Source organism: Camarhynchus parvulus, chromosome 11 (genome assembly GCF_901933205.1).
Source record: "Camarhynchus parvulus chromosome 11, STF_HiC, whole genome shotgun sequence".
NCBI classification, from domain to species: domain Eukaryota; kingdom Metazoa; phylum Chordata; class Aves; order Passeriformes; family Thraupidae; genus Camarhynchus; species Camarhynchus parvulus.
In genome coordinates, this window is record NC_044581.1 from 7,649,280 (window position 1) to 7,670,863 (window position 21,584).

General features: G+C 59.0%; 2 protein-coding genes across 15 annotated transcripts in view; both read left to right on the plus strand.

Moving 5' to 3' along the window:
* VAC14 (VAC14 component of PIKFYVE complex) overlaps positions 1–7,931 on the plus strand; it is a 58,936-nt gene extending 51,005 nt beyond the window's left edge. Inside the window, exons 15-19 of the mRNA XM_030956266.1 lie at positions 1,967–2,141; positions 2,872–2,990; positions 3,777–3,856; positions 5,388–5,538; positions 7,048–7,931. Of these exons, the coding sequence (XP_030812126.1) occupies positions 1,967–2,141; positions 2,872–2,990; positions 3,777–3,856; positions 5,388–5,538; positions 7,048–7,210 (688 nt within the window). The 3' untranslated portion in view covers positions 7,211–7,931. The remainder of the gene's footprint in view (positions 1–1,966; positions 2,142–2,871; positions 2,991–3,776; positions 3,857–5,387; positions 5,539–7,047) is intronic.
* Positions 7,932–9,697: 1,766 nt separating this feature from the next.
* MTSS2 (MTSS I-BAR domain containing 2) lies at positions 9,698–21,007 on the plus strand. 14 transcript variants are annotated; one of them, XM_030956229.1, is made up of 15 exons: positions 9,698–9,833; positions 13,476–13,537; positions 13,642–13,715; positions 15,466–15,550; positions 15,715–15,806; positions 15,886–15,960; positions 16,216–16,224; positions 16,674–16,831; positions 16,912–17,019; positions 17,096–17,193; positions 17,699–17,909; positions 18,642–18,716; positions 18,922–19,098; positions 19,190–19,358; positions 20,065–21,007. In XM_030956229.1, exons 1-15 carry the CDS (start codon positions 9,765–9,767, stop codon positions 20,835–20,837), a joined length of 2,235 nt encoding a protein of 744 aa, XP_030812089.1. In that variant the 5' UTR covers positions 9,698–9,764; the 3' UTR covers positions 20,838–21,007. The 14 variants fall into 14 exon arrangements, with proteins under 14 accessions (XP_030812089.1, XP_030812090.1, XP_030812091.1 ...); XM_030956230.1 differs by having other exon boundaries at positions 19,193–19,358; XM_030956231.1 differs by having other exon boundaries at positions 17,702–17,909.
* Positions 21,008–21,584: the final 577 nt, after the last annotated feature.

Consider the following 21,584-nt stretch of genomic DNA (forward strand, 5'->3'; position numbering starts at 1 on the left):
ACTGCTGGAGAAAGCTTGGCAAGGCTGGGGCATCCAGTTATCCCCCCTTGCTGGAGAAGGGTAGCGTGGAGCCACTTTCTGGACTGGGCTTGGTCCTGCTTTGCTGCAGCTGGCAGTGACTGGATCCTGCCTGCAACGCTGAGCTATTGATTTGCTTTTGGCTCCATCAGGCTGGACTAAAAACCTCTGCCTTCCCCTTTCCTCCCTCCGTGCCTCACTTTCCCACCGCTCTCCCTCCTCCAGCCAGCCTGTGTCCAAGCGGCGAGAAATCAGGGAAGCGTTTTCATCCCCATGAATGCAGCCGGTTACGTAAGAATAATTGGGATAAATGAGCTTATTTATCACAGCCCGTTCCATTTTAGCGGGGTCCGGGGCGATCGCCGGGCTGGGTTACATAAAATCCCGCACAGAGCATCTCATTGTCCAGCAGCAGCCACGCGGGATGCGGGAGCTGCCCGTGGAGAGCAGCCAGGCCTGGGTGAGGAGGGAAGGGATTATTTGGCAGGGCGAAGAGGTGGGAGGAAGATGGGGGGTTTCTTCCTCTGCGTGTTGAGGAGGGAAGATCTGTTTCTTCATTCTCCTCCTGTGTACCTAAACTACCAGGCTTTAGGGTATGGTGTTTGGAGTCTGACTGTAGCCAAATAGTGTTCCTCTGGTCTGTCCTCACAGGAGCAGGGGCTGGAAACTCACATCCTTCCTCCTCCTCACCCCAGGAGGTGAAAACATGACTTCCAGGCAGGGGACGTTCAGATGTACCTCCTACCTCCAAGCCAAACCAGGTAGTTAGTGAACACCTCCCACCCAGCAGCCCAAGCAGTTGATCCTTGTTTTGCCTCTTAATCCTCTCAGAGATGCCTCCAGGTGGAAATCTGAATCCAGCTAAAATTATCTGGTGGGGAACTGTGTTTGGTAGAAGCTGGGGGAAAGCAGAGGTGCTCTGGGGGATGCCTTGCTGCCAAGGTTCCCTGTCAGCCCTTGGGGAAATGTGGTGAGCCAGGGAGCATCCCAGTTTCAGGAGAAGCTGGGGAGGGAATCCCCCTAGGTGGGCTTCCCTGTATCCCTCCAATCCCCACACTGGGGATCTGAGCTGGCGCTGGGCAGCATTTCAGGTGTCCTCAGACAAACTGCCCAGGAAGGCAGGAGCCTGGAGAAAAACAGGAAATCCCCAAATCCAAACAAATGTGGGAGAAAAAAAAATCTGATGGTTTTATTTTTTTGTTTCTGGACTAAAAAAATGTTGAAAATCTTGGGAATGCCTCAAGGTTTGTTAAGCAGGACATTCCTGCTGTGACCCAGCCAGGCAGATCAGCATGGGCCGCAGTGGCAGTTACACTGTTTTGGGGAAAGCACTGGTGGCAGGATATCCAGTGGAACAGAGACATCTTCCAGCTTCACCAGCTCCATCTCCGGAGCCACTCAGCACCGGATCTCGTGGCAGCTGGAGCATGGAGGAGTTCAAAGAGCAGCCTCTGGCTCCAGGACTGCCTGGTTGCACAATACCAGGAGGAATTGCTTCGCCCCACTGGCTGCACTCACTGAGATGTTCCCCAGTGTCAGTGGGATACTGGTCTGACTAGACCATCACATGCCATGTGCAATGGTGCTGCTGCACACTCACTACGCTGGTCAGGCTGGAAAGTGACACTGAAACGTCCTGAGGGAGGTCATGGGAAGGCTTGAGGTGGCACGAGCCATAGTAGTGGGTGCCAGCAAGGTCCCAAAGCAATATGACCAGGGGCTTGTCTTAGCCCAGATATGGTTTTTTGTTCTTGTCCTGGTGTGAATAACTGCGTCCTCCAAATGCAGAGCCTGGTATTGCCCCTTCTGGTGCCACCACACTCACCCAACCTCTGGTGCACCCAGATCTTCTCCCTGGTCCTCTTTGGAGAAGTGGGCTGACATCAGAGTCTTGACTGTGCTCATTAACCATCCTTCCCCCCTGGTTTCTCTCCTCTCTGAAACACAGGCAGCTTTGTCTACTTCTGAATGCAGAGAACATCTTCCACTCCATGGCAGACATCCTGCTTAGGGAGGAGGATCTCAAATTCGCCTCTACCATGGTCCACACCCTCAATACCATCCTGCTGACATCCTCCGAGCTCTTTCAGCTGAGAAACCAACTGAAGGACCTGAAGACCCCGGTATGAGCAGCAGGAGCAGGCTTAGCACCTGGAGGGACATAATGGGCATGGTGGGGACCTGGCAGCCACCTGGGAGTGTGTCTTGCTGCTCAGTCCCTGCCTGGTGGGTTCCAGGGTTGGAGCTCGGGCAGCCTATTTATTCATCCACCCTTCAGGAGCTGCAGATGGGCTTGGAGGATATGCCCAACTGTGCCCAACTCTTGCTTTTCTCCCTGGAATGGGAATGGGCTTACTGAGCCCTCAAGCAGCTGCTATCTCCCCCTGTCTGCCCCCCCCATGGGCTGTGGGACAGGTGACAGCAGGAGTAGAGTCCTGCAGTCCCTCAGCTCTCCCTCCCAGGAGCATGCCCACAGGATTTCCTGAGCAGCTGCCACCAGCACCAGTGACATCCAAGGAAGGAGAGAAGGAAGATTTATCCTCCTCCTTCTCCTGCTGAAGACCAGTGATGCAGGGGTGTCCCCCTGGTTGGGACAGCATCATGGTCCAGCCCCTCATCCTGTGGTGGACTCAGCAGCCCTGAGTGCTGTCACCCCAAAGCCCACCTGGTCTCCATCTCCTGAGGCTGAGGCTCAGGCTCATGCCAGTGCCAGGTGGACTTGGTGGGTCCAGAAACGTCCCTTTGTGTTTTGATGGCACTTGCCAGGCTGGCAAGTTGGTGTTGGGTTCCTGGAGCCGTGCCATGTCTGTGCTCCCAGTGTGACCAACCCCCACTGGTTCTCTCTTTCCCCAGGAAAGCCGTAACCTCTTCTGCTGCCTGTACCGGTCCTGGTGTCACAACCCTGTGACCACCGTGTCCCTCTGCTTCCTTACCCAGAACTATAAGCATGCCTACGACCTCATCCAGAAATTGTATCCTTTGGGGATTTTCTGCCAGGGTGGGGCCTGAGCTGGCCCTTAGTCCCTCTGTGGCAACCAAGGTCACCCTGCAGGCCAGCCCAGCCTCCTGCCTGCAGCCCATCATTACCAGGGCAGGGCAGCCTGTGCTGGGTGTGTGCCAGCTCCCTTCCCCTGGTGTCATCCCTTTTTTTGTGGTGAAAAGAGAGGAAGGCGTGCCCTGACTGAGCCTTGACCTTCCCCTGCCCAGGAGGGGAGGCTCCTCAACATCCTCTTCCTCCCAGGAAGATGAAGACTTTGGCCTCCTGGCCTGGTGAGGAGCAGGCAGTGCCCAGCACAGCACAATCCCCGGTGAGCTCACCATCTGTCTGCAGCAGAATGATTATTTTTATGTGCCAGCAAACCCCAAGCCTCCCTGAGTAGTTTTCCAAACGAAGAAGCTCAATAACACGCTCAAGTTCCTTTCCCAGTGCGCAGTGGCATTCCTTCTGGGAGACACACCATCCCCATGGGCCAGGAGGGTAAAAGCAAGCATCCTCCCCTGAACACTCATCCTGCCTCTTCCCCTATACCTGCCTGCTTGTCTGTCTCCCTCCATCATCCCTTGGCCACCCTACAGACCTTTCAGCCCTGCCTGTGTGCAAGCCCTGCCTGTTCCCTGCCCGCTCACATCCCACAGGAGCTGTGGATGCAGGGAGGCTTTGGCAAAGCCGTGATCCGCACCAGGCATCGCCTTCTTGAGCCATCTGCTGCTGCCCAGCCACCTTTTCCCAAGGTACCATCCTTAACAGCCACATCCAGCGGGGATCTGGAGGTCACCGTGGATTTCCTCACCGAGGTGGACAAGCTGGTGCAGCTCATCGAGTGCCCCATATTCACATGTAAGGAGGAGACCCCGGGTGGGTGCTCCCCTCCCCGCGCCTCCATCGCAGGCGGCAGCCGCCGCACGAGTAAATAGAGCAGAAGTTACGAGACTTCTTGCTGGGAGGTTTGCCCAGCGCTGGAGCTGCCCACAGGAACAGGGCATGCTGGCAGCACGGGGGGGCAGCGTTGCCCCCCAGATATAGGTTAAGGGAGCGAGCGGCACTGGCAGATAACAAAAGGGATGGGGGAAGGGATGGAGGGGGCCTGGATCACACTGAGCATCTCCAGGGGTGCACGAGGAGGGCGTCAGATGGGGGACCTCTGTGCCACCCTCTGTGCACGGGATGGCAATTGTGGGTGCTGATGGGGCCCTTAGCAAGAAAAATGGGGTTTTATTCTGAAAATGAAGAGTTAAGCTCTAAAAAACAAGCTGATGTTTTCTCCAGCATCCAGCAGTGTGGGTCCTCCACTGGGTAATGCATCAGTGCCTGACCAGGAGCTCAGGGGTGTTACACTGGGAGCCAGGATGGTGGCAGGGTGACCTGTGGCTATGGGAGGATTCCTCATTATGTCAATTTGCTGCCTCTGGGCTTCTCATTGAAGGTATAGCAGGGCACTGAGGTTGTTGGGAAATGTCCTGGAAAGGACTTCATGGGGCACCTATGTAGGTTCAGGGTGATATTGGGGAGTATTTAAGGGGAGAAGGTTTAGAGCAGCTGGGCAGTAGAGACCCTCATTCATGCTCCCTCTTGTAGACCCTGTCCTGTATCCCCAGGATGACTGTCCCAATGTGTGAGGCACCCACGTGTCTGTGATGGTTTTGCGTGCCCCAAAATTATGCATTGATTGTTCCCCAGCCACTCACCTTAGTCTGCACATCTCAGGGTAGGGGATAGACGTGTCCCCCATAAAGTGTCATCCCTGATGATGGCTCCCTTCACTGGGAGACACCAGCGGTACAAGTGACAGCCAGGAGGTGAGGTACTGAGACACAGACCTTGCCCCTCTCCTGGGCTGCCCCTTCAGCTGTGTTTAGGGCTCCAGAAGATTCTTCTGCCGTGAGCACAGCGAGGGATGGAGCCAGAGGAGGGTTTTGCCTCTACTGAGCAGAACTAAGGCGCAGGACATGTAACCCTCAGAACCAAGCAGAGGGGATTCCTTCTGCTCCCAAGAGTCCCCAGGAGGGTGTCACCCAGCCCTCTGGATGTGATGCTCCAGGGTGGGTATTTCTGCTAAATTTGGAGAAGCTGAGGAGCAACCTGTGTTGCATGTGTGTTCTCAGGCAGACAGCATGGACAGCCTCGGGTGTCAGTGGTATCAGGAGTGGCAGACTGGGAAGCCAGTTGCCCCCAGGGGGCTGTGTCAAGGAGAGGGATTTTGGGGCACCATGGGATGCCAAGATGGATGGGTTAATGAAAGGGGAGAGGGGCGCTGTCAAGTGCCCCTTGGGTTGGCTTGCAGAGGCTTAGGCTATCAGAGAGGGTGGGAGGAACCTGCTATTGCAGCTGGAGATTAAATACATTTCCCTGCTTTCCCATCCTCTTCCAGATCTCCGCCTGCAGCTGCTGGATGTGAAGAACAACCCCTACCTGATCAAGGCTCTCTATGGCCTGCTGATGCTGCTGCCCCAGAGCAGCGCCTTCCAGCTCCTCTCCCACCGCCTCCAGTGCGTGCCCAACCCAGAGCTCATGCAGACCACGTACGTGCTGGGGGGATGGACCAGCATCAGCATCAGGGCTGGATCAGCTGTTCCCCACAGCTGAGCATCCCTGCCATTCCAGGCTCAGCCCCCATCCTGGACTCAGCCCCATGCTCTGGCTTTCACCCCCCAGCTCTGCTGTGGCCGTGGCTGCTTCTTGTCCCCACGGCCGGGAGTGTTGGCCAGGGGGGTTTTTTGTGTCTATATTTGGTAACCCTGGGAGGGCTGTGCCTCATCCACAGGCATTTGGCATCCGGGATGGAAAATTTCACTTGTGGGGTCGCTATGGAAACGAGCAGAGCTGGGAAGGAGGTTTATGGAGAAAGACTCCAGCAGCTGGGGGGGGGGGGTGCTCCCAGAGCATCCCCCCTGCAGCCTGGACAGCCTTCACAGCACCCAAAAGGAGCCTGGCACCCTGCTAATGCCTCCGGATGGCTGCTCCATTCCCACTCCTGGCCTTTGGGGATGCGTGAGATGTGCAAGGGCGGCATCTCCCTGGGGACCAGCTGAGATCCTCATGCTCCCTGCCCAGGGGTGCTGCCAGTGGGATTTGCTTTCCAACCCTTAGCTAATGAGTAGTGGGGGGGCTTGATGATAAAGCTGCCTCTGCCTTGGCGCAGCCCTGGGAACAAAAAGAGCTCCCAAGATGGGCAGGTTTCTGAATTAACCCCCTGCTGCTGTTGTCGCTCTTTGGCTTTTAACTGCTTCCCTGGGATGGCTTTTATCCCTCATGGCCTCCGGCACTGAGCTCCTACCCACAACCCAGCACTGATATTTAATTGGGGGGGCGGAGAGGGGGCTGCATGTGCTTCCCCCTCCTTTTTTCTCCCCACTAACCCTGGCAGTGGGGGTTTTTCGAGCTGTCAGACAGCCTGAGCATCTGATTAACTCTGACCTACATTCCTTCAAACACCGAAGCTGGCTTTCATAACTGGCCAGTCCCAGCTGCCCCCTCCCCAGGGACATACCAGGGCCACCAGAGCTGCCTGCCATCTTCCCATGGGCATCCTGTGGCTGGTGTCTGCTCCTTCCTTGCATGGAGACAGCACAGGGATGAGTATCCATGGCTGGAACCCTAGGGAGCCTGCATTTGGAGCCATGGGTGCTCATCCCTGAGGACTGTCCCTGCTGCCACTGGATGTCTTTTGCTCGCTTAAAGAAGCAGACATGGAAACTGAGGCATATGGCCCTGGCATCCTTATCTCACTGGTTTTGACTGCAGTGGGTTGGGATAGAGAGGAGTATGTGTCCGAGGAATTAAACCTCCTATGTGGGGCCAAGATGCAGATGTCCCTTGTCCCCTCCTTGTCCCACGACCTCTTGGGCTCTATATCTCACACCTTTAGAGGAAGAAAATACGTCTTTGGGTGTATTTTATGAGGCACCAGCATGACTAGGATTTGCTGAGCTCAGCTTCTTCAGGACAAGCTTTTGGTGCTGCCAGTGCTGGATGCTCACAGCACCAAACATCCCCATCCCCTTCCCACCTTCTCTCTTCCCACCCTGCAGGGACAACTCCAAGCCCAGCACCAGTTTCAAGAGAACAGCAGCCTCCAACATCGACTACACGGAGCTGCTGCAGCACTTCGAGAAGGTCCAAAACAAGCACCTGGAAGCCAGACACCAGCGAGCCGGGCGGGCTGAGCAGCTGGACCGGCGGGTGGTCCTCTGAGCACCCCTGTGGCCACCGCGGGTGTGCACAGCTGCTGGGACAGGGACCAGGGGACACAGACCAGGGCACACAGACCAGGGAACAGGCACACCGGTTGCTGGCCACCGGAGCATCTGGTGGGTTTAATGGAGATGGGCAAGCGCTCAACACAGGGCTGGTTTTCCCCCCACTGTGTGTATGGATGAGGGCGGACCCTCAGGCTGTGCCCAGCTTTTCCTGTAGATGCTGTGGGGACGTGGGGAAGGGTTGCCCGAGGAGAGGGCCAGGGTAAAGCACCTCATCTTCCCTTGCAATGGTGCGAGGGAACTCCCCTTTGCTTTGCTAATGCCTTCCCCGTGACTGTCAGCTGAGCGCCCAGCCTGCTGCCAGCAGCACCGGAGGAGGGGAAGGGAAGACGGGAGCAACCCCTGGCCTTCCGCCCTGGAAAACAAGCACTGGGGCTGCCGGCCACCTCTCACCACCCTGACTTCCACCCTCTGGTTCCGAGGCCCTGCTGGAGGTGGCATCTCACTTGGGGAGACACTCCTGTGCCTGACACTTGGCCCCCTCCCTGCATTCACACATCCTCTCTGAGTCCCCAGCTCTTGGCAGGGACAAGTGCACAGCTTCAACTCCCATCCAGCACCAGGGGACATGGGGAGCAGTGGACCTAACCCCAGACTCCATCCCTTGTTCCTTCATTAAGCTCCCCATGATAAAATAAACAAGCAATGCAGAACAGCCCATTCCTTGTTGCTGGGCTTCCCATCATAGTTTTGTTCCCCAAGTGGAGCCAAAACCACAGCAAGGGCAGGGGATGGCATGGGGCGTCTTGCTTGACCCTGTGCCCTGGGCTGGCCCAGCCCTGCCACGTTGGCTTGCCAGCAAGCAGAACTTCTCTGCCTGCTCTTCTTCCCAGCAGGAAAAAAACGCCACTGAAATTCTTCCAGGCCACGGTCACAAAACCACAGCACAGTGACAGACATTTTCCTGGCCCCGAGCAGCCGCTGGTGTTGCCTTCATCCTGTCCTGTGGTACCGGGGGACCCCGGCACGTGCCAGCTGCTGCAGTCTGGGGGGACACCATTGCATCCCCTGCATGTTTCAGGCCCTCCCTTGATCCCAGGAAAAGGGCAGTGGGAGGAATTTGTGGAGTTTTTATGGCTTCTGGCCTGTTTACAGGAAGGACTGTCTCTGGCAGTGGGTTCCCCAAACAGCCCCATACCGGCGCTGCTTTGGCCAGGATAAAGACATTCCTGTCATTCCCAGGGAAGGGCTTTCCAGACCCAGTCACGGCGGGTTAATTTTAACAGCCGGCCCTCAAGGATGTGTGAGCAGCAGCTTCTCAAGCCAGCCGGTGTCTCGGGGTGCTGGGGAGTACCTCTTGTTGGACCCCTGGATCATTATCGGGGTGGGCTCTGCCTTGCTCCTGTCCAGCTCATTCCTGCTGAGCAGCCTCTTCCCACACTGAGGGACTGGGTTTATGGAGAGAAATTCCAGCCGGCTGCTGGAGTGCTGAGCCCTAATTGCTTCCTTATGGGTGGCTAAGGCTGAAACCCTTGCCCCAGGTGAGCGTCATTGCACTTCGAGGGGTAGGAAGGTTTGTCGGGGCTCAGCCTTGCACCCCCAGTTCCCAGGAGGCTGGGGCCTCAGGATGCCTGTGGGAAGGGTTTGTCGCCTGGCAGGCTGTGCATTTCCCATGGCTCCCTGATAATCGAGTGCACGGACGCATTTCAGAGCTGTCGTGTAACTACTGCAGAGGGAGTTCACTCTCCAGCACATCTTGGAGGGTCAGGAAGGCAATGGGGGTCAAACACTCTTTGGGGAGAGGCAAATCCACACACACACACCCCCCCGGTGCCTCCAGAGGTCTGGGAATGCCCCTGGGCATCCCGGGGCATCTCCAAGTGCAGTGTCTTCACATACTCTCTGGGGCTCTCCTGCTCCTCCCCCAACACCCCAAGATAATCCCTGGGGGTTCCTACACCGCCCCGGGAGCAAACCCCGGTGCTGCCTCCACCAGTGCCACATCTCCAGGCATCCTTCGGGTCTCCTTCCGCTGTAGTCCCGGGGCACGCGATGTTGCTCCCCGGCCCCCCAGCCAAGAGCATCCCCGAGAACCACCGGGACTGCCCCCCCCCCCCCCGGGCTCCGTCATCCCTGCGCGTCCTCCGGGTATCCCGCAGCGGCTCCCGGAGCATCCCTGCAGCTGACCCCGATCCTCCCCCCGCCCCGCAGCCCCCGGCCCCGCGGCGGGCGGCGCATGTGCCGCGCAGCGCCCGCCCCGCCCCGCCCCCGCCACCGCCCCGGGCCGGAGCTCCCCGCGCCCCGCTCCGCTCCGCGCCCCGCGCCGCTGCCAGGGGCGGTGGGTCCGTGCAGCGCCCGCGGAGGGCGAGGGAGGGAGGGAGGCAGGCAGGGGCGATGCCCCGCCCGGCTCCGCCGCCGCTCCGCCGCTGTGCCCCCCCGCCGCCGCCGCCGCCGCCCGGGCGCCGCCCGCCCCCGCCGCCGCTGAGCCTGGCCCGCCGCCGCGGCCTCCCCCGGCGGCGCCGCCCGCCCCGGGCTGCCGCAGCGCCGCGATGGAGACGGCGGAGAAGGAGTGCGGAGCCCTTGGCGGCCTCTTCCAAGCCATCATCAACGACATGAAGGTAGGGGATCCCCCCGCCGCGCCCCGGTTCTGCTGTCGTGACAGCGCTCCCCCCGCACCATCCCCCATCACCCGGCTTCCCCGGGCAGCCCCCGCGCTGCCGCCGCCGGTGCCCGTCCCGCGGTGGGTAGCGAGGCTCTGCTGCCCAGCCGCGAGATGGGGATTGGAGCCCCGCATCGGGTATCGGAGCCCGAACATCAGCCCCGCAGCGGGTGTCGGGATCCCACGTCGGCTGTCAGAGCCCGGCACGGGTTCCCAGAGCCCCACATCAGCCCCTTACTGGGCATCGGAGCTCTGTGCTGGGCGTCGGAACCCTGGAGACCGCAGCCCCCCACCATCTCTATATCCAGCGTTGGATATTGGAGCTCCATCCTGGGGATTGCAGTCCCACATCATCCCCAGATCCGTCACTGGCTACCGGAGCCCCGTTCTGGGTGCTGCAGCCCTATATCTGCCCTGTTATCCTTCACTGGGTATCAGAGCACCATGTCAGGCATCAAGGTCTCACACTGGGTGTCAGAGCGTGGCACTGGGTGCCAGAGCCCCGCATCAACCCCACGATATTCATCGGGGCCCTGCATTGGGCATTGGAGCCCATCCTGGGGATCCTGGCTCCATATCAGCCCTGTATCCATCCCCGGGTGCCTGAGCCCCTTGTTGGGTGACACAGAGCAGGCATCACTGCCCCTCGCCAGGTACCACTGGCCCCACACCGGGCATTGCCACCCACTTCAGGCATCATCATGTTGTCCCTGTCCTCCCTGGCCCATGTGAAATCTCTGGATTTTTGTCGGACCCAGTGGGGTTGACACCAGTGGAACAAAAAGGTCCCCTAGCTCCTTGATCCCATTTCCTAACCCGGGAAGAGGATATTGCCTCCACCCTCCCTGGGAGCAGGATGGGGCCATGTTTAAAAAAACCTTTTTGTTTGTTTGTTTTCATTTCAAAAAATACATTAAAAATGCTGAGGGGCATTTCTGACCAGGGGCTGAGTGGGGAGGAGGGGACCAGCCATGTTTCTTCATGTCAGGGGACCGAAATTCCCACAGCCAGCTCCAGCACTGGGGTTTAGCCCTAGTCATTTTTGGGAGGCAAACGCTCTCTTCCTCCTCCTCCTCCTCCTCCTCCTCCTCCTCTTCCTCTCTTCATGCTGCAGACCCGTCCAGACAATGCTGTCATTGCCAAAGCAGGGGAGGGGGGATAAAAAAAAAAATAAAAGCCTTGCTGGGAAGGAGATTAACCCCTTCGAGGGGCAGTGGTGGCTCTGCAGCCGGACTCTGGCTCAGGGCTGGGAGAAGAGCTCCAGGGAGAAAATCCCAACTCTCCCCAGGGCAGAGGGATCCAGGGCTGGTGCAAAACGGGTGCTGGGGTGATCAGCTGCCTCCCCCAAACACCTTCACCTTAGCCACCCTCTCCAGGCGGCCTGGCTGAGTCCTACACTCCCGGGGGGGATGTGGGGGCAGCCCCTGCCTCAGTTTCCCCATTCACCTGCTGAGGTTTCAGAGGCGATAAGCCAGCCCAGAGCTGTCACCTCCCAGGGACGTGCCCAGCATCGTCCCGATGCGGTGGCGCTGGGAACCCCTCACCCGAGGAGACTGGGCTGGGGTCAATTTCATGCCATTTGAAGGTAGGAAAGACTAAAGAAAAATGATGGAAAAGGAGGAAAGCCCCACCACACTACAGCCTCAGCCTGTGCCCTGCACAGCCCCAGCTGAGTGCCAGTGGCACCTGAGGGTGTGCTGTCCCCATCTCCCAGCCATGTGGGTGTCCTGGCACGGGCACTGGGGGACAAGTAACTCTCTGCTTGAAGAACTGCTGCCATTGAAGGGCAGTGATGTGCTTATGGTCCTATGGCTGGGACCCCTGTGCTGGTCACAGGGCAAAGGGACCTTATTTTGGTGGTGGGTGGCTATTTGAGCACCCCTTGGCCTGTGGTGGGGAGAATTTGTTTGTTGGTGACAATCCCTAAGCTGGCTTCATTCCTGTTGCCTCTCCTCGTGTGCTCAGTGTCCCTGAGTGACCTTGGCATGTCCTTGTGCCCATTGTCCTCTTCCCCATCCTCCTCATGCCTGGCATCACAGGGGTTTGGGGGCATCACAGCCTGCTCCCTTCTACAGGGGAGCCTCAGCTGGCCTACCCAGGGTGGCCAAGGAAGGTGGCCCAGAGCCAGTGGCCCAGGAGTGGTGGCCCAGCCCTCTGGCAACGACAGTCCCTGGGGACCCACAACCAGGGGGTCACTACCACAAGTGCTGTGTGAAGTGGCACCCTCAAACCCGTTCTTTGCTGGCTCATGAAGAAATAGGGGCTTTCGTGGTCCCAAAAAATGCTGGGCTGGTCTCATGCTGCCTCAGTGCAAACCTTGTCCCCAAAGCTGCCACCAAGCCATGGGGATGTGTGGCAATGTACATGTCCCAGCCTGGTGGCTGCCCTAGGGGAGTTTACAGATGCCTGTCTCTGCCATTGGATGGTGACACCAGGACAGCACCGGGATTTTGTCACTGGGACAACAGGACCAGGATTGACCTTGCTAGGAGAGCAGCACCAGCATGGCTTCACCAGGATGATGACACCAGGACTGGCCCTACTGGATGGCTTTGCTGGGATAGTAGCACTGGGACCAGCTTCACTGGAACAGCACTGGAATGGCCTTGCCTGGATGGTGGCACCTGGATAGCTTCACTGGAATGATGGCACCCGTACTGGCCATGCAAGGGTGACACTGGGATGGCCTTGTCAAGATAGCACCAGGATTAATCTCACCAGGACAACATGGACTGGCCTTGCTGGGATGGTGACACTGGCATAGCCTGGCTGTATGGAGGATCAGGATCAGCCTTGTTGTGATGGCACCAGGATGGCCTCGCTGGGATGGCACTGCAGCTGGCATTACTGGGACAGTCCTCACTGGAATGGCAGCAGCATGGTCTGCTGGGACTGGCTTCACTGGGACAGCGCTGAGATAGACTTGCTGAAACAGTGGCACTGGGATGGCCTCGCTGGGATGGTGGCACTGGGACTGCCCTGGGATGACTCCATTGGAGTGGTTGCACCAGGACAGCCCTGGAACAGCCTCTCCACAAGGGCAGTGGGAATGGTCTTGCACAGATGGCCTTGCCAGGATGGCACCAGAGTGGCCTCATTGGCACAGCGCTGGGGTGGCCTCCCAAGCACCTGTGCCCTGTCCCTGTCCCCACACAACTGCCCCATTCAGGGCTCTGGGGACCCTGACCTCCCCTCCTGCCCTGTTGGTCCTTGGGCTCAGGGGAGGTGAGGACTGGGGCTCCTATCTGTGGGACTGGAGCTCTCCATGATGGTGGGTTTGGCCATCAGTGCTTTGGGGGGAAGCTGCTGCTGGGGGTCTCCTCTACTGCTGGCCAGAGTCATAAAGATTTTTCGCTTCATGGCCTCAATGAGAAAGAGATCACTCAAAATCCTGGGATCTCCATGGTCTATAAGTTTGGGTGGCCAGACTGGAAAGGGAAAAAATCAGGAGGGAAAAGAGTTGTGCTCAGCCTTTATTAGCCATCAGAGAGGCTATTGATCTGCCCTCTCTGCACCGGTGCAGGAGGGACCTGCCCTGACTGGGGAAGCAGCGCAGGGGGTGAGGGTCCCTGTCTCTCACCATCACCCTTCCTCCTTGCAGAGCTCCTACCCCATATGGGAGGATTTCAACTCGAAGGCCACCAAGCTGCACTCCCAGCTCAGGTGAGTGGCCAAAGGGGGGGTGGGACATGTGGGACCCCCCTCCTCATTGGCCCATCCCCGGTGTCCCACAGCCACTGAGCTCCCCCTCGCTCTCTCTGCCTCAGGACCACGGTGCTGGCCGCAGTTGCCTTCCTGGATGCCTTCCAGAAAGTGGCTGACATGGCCACCAACACCCGAGGTAGGGGCCTCTCTCCTAGGGGTGGGCATCCCCAGGCTTGTCTGGGCAGGGGGCAGGTGGTGAGTGTCCCCTGTGGGGTGTCCCCTGCCCACATTTCTGGGGTGGAGTTCAAGCAGTAGCTTCACCATCCACAGAGAGACGTCCAGCCTGTTCCCACACCAAGGTGGAGCATTCCCTGGGAAGCAGCATTGGAAGGATGGAATGGGGAGGGAGAAGGAGGTGGGCACCCGTGTGGGTGCTGCTCCTCACCACCCATGGGTGCTTAGCCACATTTTCTGATGGGGCTGGGACATTCAGGGTGGCTCAGCCCCATTTCAGGGTCTCCTGCACCCGTCTCTGCCCCCTGGGATGCAGAATCCACCTTGCTTGTCCCTGGCACCCATCTGGGAAGTTCCCAGGGGGATCCCAGCTGCTCCGGGGGTCTCCAGGGAAGGGGAATTAGCTAGAGGGAGATTCAGGAGTCCGAGCTTCGCTGTTTTGGGGACAAACCCTAACTCACCAGGGAGGTGACTGAAGAGCCAAGGCTGCCTGTGGGGTCCCCCATACTGTTGGGGAGTGAGGGGGAAGGAGCCCCGGACCCTCTCTGGGTGCCTGCTGGCAGTGAGGAGCCACTTCCCACTGCCTGGCTTCTGCCAAGCAGATGGTCCCGGGCTGGTTTGCAGACTGGCGGCATCCAGGCCATCTGGAGCCACGCGAGGAGGAGGAGGAGGAGGAGGAGGCAGCAGCTTGAGCCAGGATCAGCTTTGCCTCCAAACCCACTAGCCCACTGCACCAGGGGGATTAGGGCTCCTCCAGCTCCCTGTCAGCCCGGGCAGTCAAAGCAAGGAGGAGGCACAGGAGCAATGCTGGGGACAGCTGGGGACCAGCGCCACAGGAGCCAATGTCACCCTGTGGTGCTGCTATACCTGCAGGGCTTTTTGGGAGGGTGGGCAGCAGAGCAGCAGCGTGGGGAAACTGAGGCACTGGGTGGGGGCTGGCTGCTGGCCTTGCACACAGTGCATGAGAATCGGATTAGAAGCAGCAGGAGCTGGGATAAAAGCATTAGGAGCTGGATTAGGAGACTACCCCAGTGTAGGAGAAGGCCCATGGGTTCCCTTATTTCCATAGCACTGGGAGACTGAGGGACATCCAAAACTCCTTCAAAGGGGTGGGAGGTTTTTTTGGAGGCTTTTTTAGGGGAGAGAAAGGCTGAATGTCACTCCTCAGTTTGCCCAAGGATTTTTGATTTCCGTTTTTCGTGGGAATTGCCAGCAGCACTGCCACCATGTGGCCGTCCTTAGGCTTCAGCGGTTTCGCCTAAAAAGGATGCTCCTGCTATCTGCTGCTGCAAATATCCCCCTGCCAGGAGTTTGGACTCCCTTTTTATCTACTCGGGATTGTGCCTAGAGGTGCGGGACAGAGCTGGCTGCCTGGAACTAAGCCAGGGTACCTCATCACCTCCCTTCCCTGGCCCCCCAGTGCCAAATTTAAGACAAACTGAGAAAAAACGGGAGCAGGTTCTAATTTCAAAGCCTCCAGAAGAGATATTTAGTGTTTCAGGTATTAGTTAGTGGATGATGATTTATTTATTTATTTATTTTGTGGATTTATCGTGGGAAAAAACAAGCCACCCCCTGCCTAAAGTGTCCCCAGTGCATCCCAGTGCTGATGGTCCCTGTCACGAGCCACCCTGCTCCTGCCATGCAAACTGGGCTGGGCCTGGTGTGGGGGTGTCCCTGCCCCTCGTCAGCAGCACTTTGCTCCCCCCCAGGTGCCACGAGGGACATCGGCTCGGCGCTGACCCGCATGTGCATGCGGCACCGCAGCATCGAGGCCAAGCTCCGGCAGTTCACCAAGTAAGCGGGTCCAGGAGCAGCTCCAAGCCCACGGCGTTGGTGACACAGCCTGGCCAGGCTCATTCCCTCCCTAAGGAGGGGATGCTGGGCCGGGCATGGGTGGGGAATGGCTCCCGCCTGGCTCCAGCACTCTCCCACACTCTGCTTCTCTCTCCCTGCTCCAGTGCCCTCATGGAGAGCCTGATAAACCCTTTGCAGGACAGGATTGAGGACTGGAAGAAAACTGCCAATCAGCTGGACAAGGACCATGCGAAAGGTACGAGGGGGACAGGATGGATCTGTGCAGGGTGGCTGCTGGGCAGGTGTCCCCTCTGACAGCACTTCTACACCCCCAGAGTACAAGCGAGCACGCCATGAGATCAAGAAAAAGTCCTCTGACACCCTCAAGCTCCAGAAAAAGGCTCGCAAAGGTGAGAGGGAGTCTCCTGGGGGGTGCCCCCACCAGCCCCTCTGCAGCACCCCCAGCCAGGGCCGGTATCCCGGCTGTGGCACTGCCAACCGGGGGTGGGCACTAGGGGGGTCCTGCTGCCCCCCTGTAGAAAGGGAGGTGCCAGCACGGCCCGGGGGTGGCGGGGAGGCGGGGCATGCGCCCCAGCCTTCGGCCTCTTTTCACACGTTTTCTCTGTCTCCTTCTCTCTTCCCTCCCCTCCACATCCTTCCTGTAGAGCTACTTGGTAAGTGAACCGCTGCCCCCCACCACCGGCCCCCTCTCTGCTTCCTCATCTACTCCCCCAGTCTCCCCAGCCTCTGTCTATCTGTCCGTCCATCCATCCGCTCCCTGTTCCCACCCTCACCCTGCTTTTAGCTTAGCTTAGCCTGCACCCCATATCCTGAGGCGATGCCAGACTCACCGTGTGGCAGCCCAAGGGCTCCTCTGGTCCCAAGTGCCAGGGATGGGGATGGAGTGGCAGAGAAGCCCCCTGCCCAGGGCTGCTGTGGGGTGAGGGTGCTCCTGGGCCTTCCAGGGAGATGGGCAGAGTGGGAGACCTATGGTATGTGCTGGAATGTGCGGATGGGGTGATGTCCCCAAGGTGGGGGAATGGCCTCAGCTTGGCAGTGGCACCGCCAGCAGACTGGGGAGGGTGTCAGGGCAGCCCAGGGCTGACAGTGCCCCATCTCTCAGGGAAGGGCGACCTGCAGCCCCAGCTGGACAACGCGCTGCAGGACGTCAATGACATGTACCTGCTGCTGGAGGAGACGGAGAAGCAGGCGGTCCGCAAAGCCCTCATCGAGGAGCGGGGCCGCTTCTGCACCTTCATCACCTTCCTGCAGCCCGTGGTGGTGAGTGTTGGGGGCTGGGAGGGTCAAGGGTTGTTCCTTCTGCCCAGTGGATGCTGATGCTCTCTCTTGTCTGTCCTCAGAACGGGGAGCTCACCATGCTGGGAGAGATCACCCACCTGCAGGGCATCATCGAGGACCTGGTGGTGCTCACCGCTGAGCCCCACAAGTTGCCCCCCGCCAGTGAGCAGGTCAGTAGGGGTGAGACAGGGATCAGGGGAGCAGGGAGGCATCTTTGGGGGGACTTAGACCCCATCTTTCCTGCAGGTGATCAAGGACCTGAAGGGCTCTGACTACAGCTGGTCCTACCAGACGCCCCCATCCTCGCCCAGCAGCTCCAGCTCCCGCAAGTCCAGCATGTGCAGGTATGGTGAGGTGGGCTCCACACCCAACCACAGCCAGGAAATCCAGCCCTCTTCGTTAACCTCAGTGGGTTAATGATGCTTACAGCCTTTGGGGATGCTGACAAGGTGCATGTCCACCCTCTCATGTCCATATGGGCAGGTGGCTCCCATTAATATGGAGGAATTGGTCTTGGTGCACTGGGCAGGGCTGGTGGACCTATGGGGCAGGATGGGGGCCCGACACATGCCCTGTACTCCAGGATGTGGGGATGATGTGTGCCATGCATGGCTGTCAGGGGGCAAGCATACCCACCTCTGTCATGTCCCCTAGCCTGTTCCCTGCCACAGGGCCACCCCAGGAGGCAAAGGGACACCCCCAGGAGGACTACATGCCTCAGTTTCCCCAGGCTGGGATGTGTGGCAGGGCACTGGCCCTCCTGCCACCGCCGAACCTCTGTCTTAAATTCTCTTTTCCTTCCTTTGTCCTGCCCACCGGCGTGTCCCCGTCCCCCCGGCGCCCCCCCAGCAGCGTTAGCAGTGCCAAGGGTGGCATGGCGTGGCCCGGCGGGGCTCAGACCTGCTCACCCAGTTCCACCTATCGCTACCGCAGCCTGGCGCAGCCCCCCGCCGCCGCCACCCGCCTCTCCAGCGTCTCCTCCCACGACTCCGGCTTCATCTCCCAGGACGCCGCTTATTCCAAACCACCTTCCCCCATGCCCTCGGACATCACCAGCCAGGTACAGGGAGGGTGCTCCGTGCTGCCAGCCTCCATGCCTCAGTTTCCTCTTCCATAGAATGGGTGGGTGGTGCTGGGTGCAGCACAAGGGTGCAGTGCACAGGTGATGAGACCCACCCTCAGAAGTACTTCCATCTGTGTTGGCATCATGGGGAATAAATACTGGGAATATTGAGGGTGCCTGCCATGGTTGTGGGCATCCTGGGCCACATGACAGAGAAACCCTATCAATGAATTCCCCCAGGGATGAGGCACAGAGATCCCTCTCCCTGTGCCAGGAGAACAGAGTGTTTCCCAATCACCACAGCCCCATAATACCCAGTTTGTAGCACCCACCAGGCAGCATGGAGCAAAGCTTCTCCTTCATGCTGCACCATCCCCAGTGCCAAGGATGCTCCAGGATCCCCAGGGAGTTGCCATTCCTGGCTGTCCATGCTAACCTGGCATCACCAAGCCAGCAAGGTCCCCGCTCCCCGAAATACCTCTTGACTCTGCATGGCTTGGGGTGAGAGGGGGAAGGGTTGGGGCAGTGCATCATCCCAGTTCTTGACCCCACTGCCAAGGTTGCATCCTGCTCTACATCCTGCAGCCTCCGCCAGAGGGGAGGAGGGCTGGGGGCCTTGCTCAGACAGGGAGCTGTGGGTGCTGCTCTAACTGGGGTCATGGCTCTGGCTTTGCTTGCTAACTGCCTCTTCTCTTACCCTCCGGCTCTCGGCTCATCACGGCACAGCAGAAGTCCTCCAGCTCGGCGTCCTCTGAGGCATCCGAAACCTGCCAGTCAGTTAGCGAGTGCAGCTCCCCCACCTCGGTTAGTCCTTGCCATCCCACCAGGGTTGCATTTCACTCGTGGTTCCCCCCTCACTTCATGGGACCCTCCCCTCCCTTCCTGCATGGGGCAGAGCATCCTGAGCAGCACCCGTGGCTTGACACAGGGGACATCAGCTTGAGACCTCTCCTGCCACACTCCTGCTCCCAGTGTCACCAGCATAACCCGCATGCCTTGCCTGTTGCAGGACTGGTCCAAGGCCAGCCCCTATGACCAGCCAGTGGTCCCTACCCTGCAGCGGCGCAAGGACCGCGTGGAGCACCTGCGGGAGGCCGAGATGGGCTCTCCTGCTGGGAGCTACCCAGGCATCGGTGCCGAGGATGCTCCCAGGCCCCGGATGTCACCAGCTACAATTGCTGCCAAGGTACCAGCTGTGGCAGGGAGGGCACAGAGTGGGGGGCTCCTGGGAACTCCTGGAGGAGGAACCAGGGTGCTGACAGTGCCCTTTGCCCCAGCAGCATGGGGAGGAGGTGTCCCCTGCCGCCAGCGACCTGGCCATGGTCTTGACCCGTGGGCTGAGCTTGGAGCACCAGAAGAGCAGCCGGGACTCACTGCAGTACTCCAGTGGCTACAGCACGCAGACCACCACCCCCTCCTGCTCTGAGGACACCATCCCTTCCCAAGGTACTGGCACTGGAGGTACCTGGGACCACCTGAAATGACACTTAGAGTAGGGAAGGGCACAACAGAGGTTTTGGTGGTCCTGGGGCACATTGCTGTGCTCTGGGTGTCATAGCATCGGGCTATGGTCATACTGTGTAGGGGCTGGTGCCACAAATAACCACAGCTTTTCCTGGTTATTTGGGTGCTAGCTGGGGCTCAGTGGATGCAGTTGTGCCACAAGTGCCGTAACAGGTGATGTGGTGATGTGTCTGTGCACGGAGGTTGAGTACAGGTGGAGATGGTGGCAGATGGTAGGTGATGGCAACAGAGTCGGTAGTTGGAGATCAAACAACCACGTCTGTCATGATGGTGGCATGATGATGGCTGAGCCATTTATGAGCATGTGGTGGTGACAGTGGAGATTGACTGTGCTTGTGTGGTGATGGCTGTGATTGGGGAGGTTGTGATGGTGACAGTTGGGTTTGCTTGTGATTTCAGTGTGATGGCTGGGATGACTGTGCTTTCTTACAGTGGTGATGTTTGTGTTTGATGGTGAGCATGTTGTGCCAGCAATGATTGGGACAGTAGTGGTTGTGTGACAGTTGTGACAGTTGAATTTGGTGATTGTTGTGCTGTGATGGAGGAAGCTGGGGCTGGCTTTAATGACATGGTTGAGCTTGGCTACCACTGCCCCCCAGCCACACTGATGGTGCTGCTCCCTCCCCAGGCTCCGACTACGACTGCTACTCGGTGAACGGTGACGTGGAGTGTGACCCCCAGAGCGATTTCGACAAGTCCTCCACCATCCCACGCAACAGCAACATCGCCCAGAACTACCGGCGGATGATCCAGACCAAGCGTCCCGCCTCCACTGCCGGGCTGCCCACCGGCACCAACCTCCCGGCCGGCACCACCCCGGGGGTGGCCACCATCCGCCGCACGCCCTCCACCAAGCCCTCGGTCCGCCGTACGCTGTCCAACGCCGGCCCCATCCCCATCCGACCCCCCATCGTCCCTGTGAAGACCCCCACAGTGCCCGACTCCCCTGGCTACGCCGGCCCTATGCGGGTGGGCAGCGAAGAGTGCGTCTTCTATGCCGACGATGCCTCTCCGAACCCCCTGGATTTTGCCAAAGCTTCGCCCAAGCGGCTGAGCCTTCCCAACACCGCCTGGGGTGGCGGTGCCATGGAGATCTCGGTCTACCCCGGGGCCGGCCAGCACCTCTCCGCTGAGGAAGAGGAGGACCAACAGTTGGCTGCCAACCGGCACAGTTTGGTGGAGAAGATTGGGGAGCTGGTGGCCGGCGCCCACGCCCTGGGGGAAGGCCAGTTCCCCTTCCCCACCGCCCTCGTGGGGTCCGGCCCCGGCGAGGAGACCCCCGCGCCACCCCCCGCAGCCTCCATGGACCCCCCGGCCGAAGACATGCTGGTGGCCATCCGGCGCGGGGTGCGGCTGCGCAGGACCGTCACCAACGACAGGTCGGCCCCGCGGATATCGTGATGCTGCCCCGGCCAGGGGGACGTGCCCGATGGACCCTGGGGGCACCCGCTGCCCCTCCCCAGGGACCCCCACCCGCCGGCACCCCGCTGCCCTGTCCCTCTCTGCTGCCCCCTGCTTCCTGCCCCTCTGGCTCCTCCTGCCCTGCCTTCTCCTCACATCCCTCCTTCTCTTGCCCTCTCTTTGGTCCTCTTTCTCCTCTTTTTCTCCTTTTCTCCTCTTCTTTTTCCTGTTTTTTCTGCTTTTTTTCTTTTGGCTTTTTTCTTTTGTTCTTTTATGTCACTTTTCCTTCTCTTTTCTTATTTTCTTTGTTTTCCCATTTCTCTCCTCTTGCTGTCCTCTTTTTCTTTTCCTTTCTTTTAAACTCTTTTTCTCCTCCCTTCTATTTTCCTATTTTCTTCATTTTCCTATTTTTCCTTTCTTTTTAACTCTTTTTCTTTTCATTTCTTTTTAACTGTTTTTCTCCTCCGTTCTATTTACCTCTTTTTTTTTCCTTTCTTTTTTTCTCCTCTTTCCCTTTGTTTCTCTTTTCCTGTTCCCCTCTGGCTTTCTCTCTCCCCTCTGTTTTCTTTCCCTCGGGCGCAGGCGGGTGGCCCCAGCCGCAGCAGGAGAGGATGGTGCCAGCAGGGCTGTGGCAGCCGTGGAGCACCAGGAGCACCAGGAGTGGGGGGCCCTGGCCCCATTTCCCCCAGCTGCCTGCTTGGGGCCAGCACAGCCCAGCCTCATTCCAGGGGGCAGAAGCAACGGGCT

What these genes read in the sequence shown, in the direction of transcription:
- MTSS2 (XM_030956229.1), top strand. Translation starts at nt 9,765, where the DNA reads ATGGAGACGGCGGAGAAGGAGTGCGGAGCCCTTGGCGGCCTCTTCCAA. An exon ending in AAGCTGCACTCCCAGCTCAG is followed by an intron (nt 13,538 to 13,641) that starts GTGAGTGGCCAA and finishes TCTCTGCCTCAG; the next exon opens with GACCACGGTGCTGGCCGCAG. An exon ending in CGCAAGTCCAGCATGTGCAG is followed by an intron (nt 17,194 to 17,698) that starts GTATGGTGAGGT and finishes GCGCCCCCCCAG; the next exon opens with CAGCGTTAGCAGTGCCAAGG.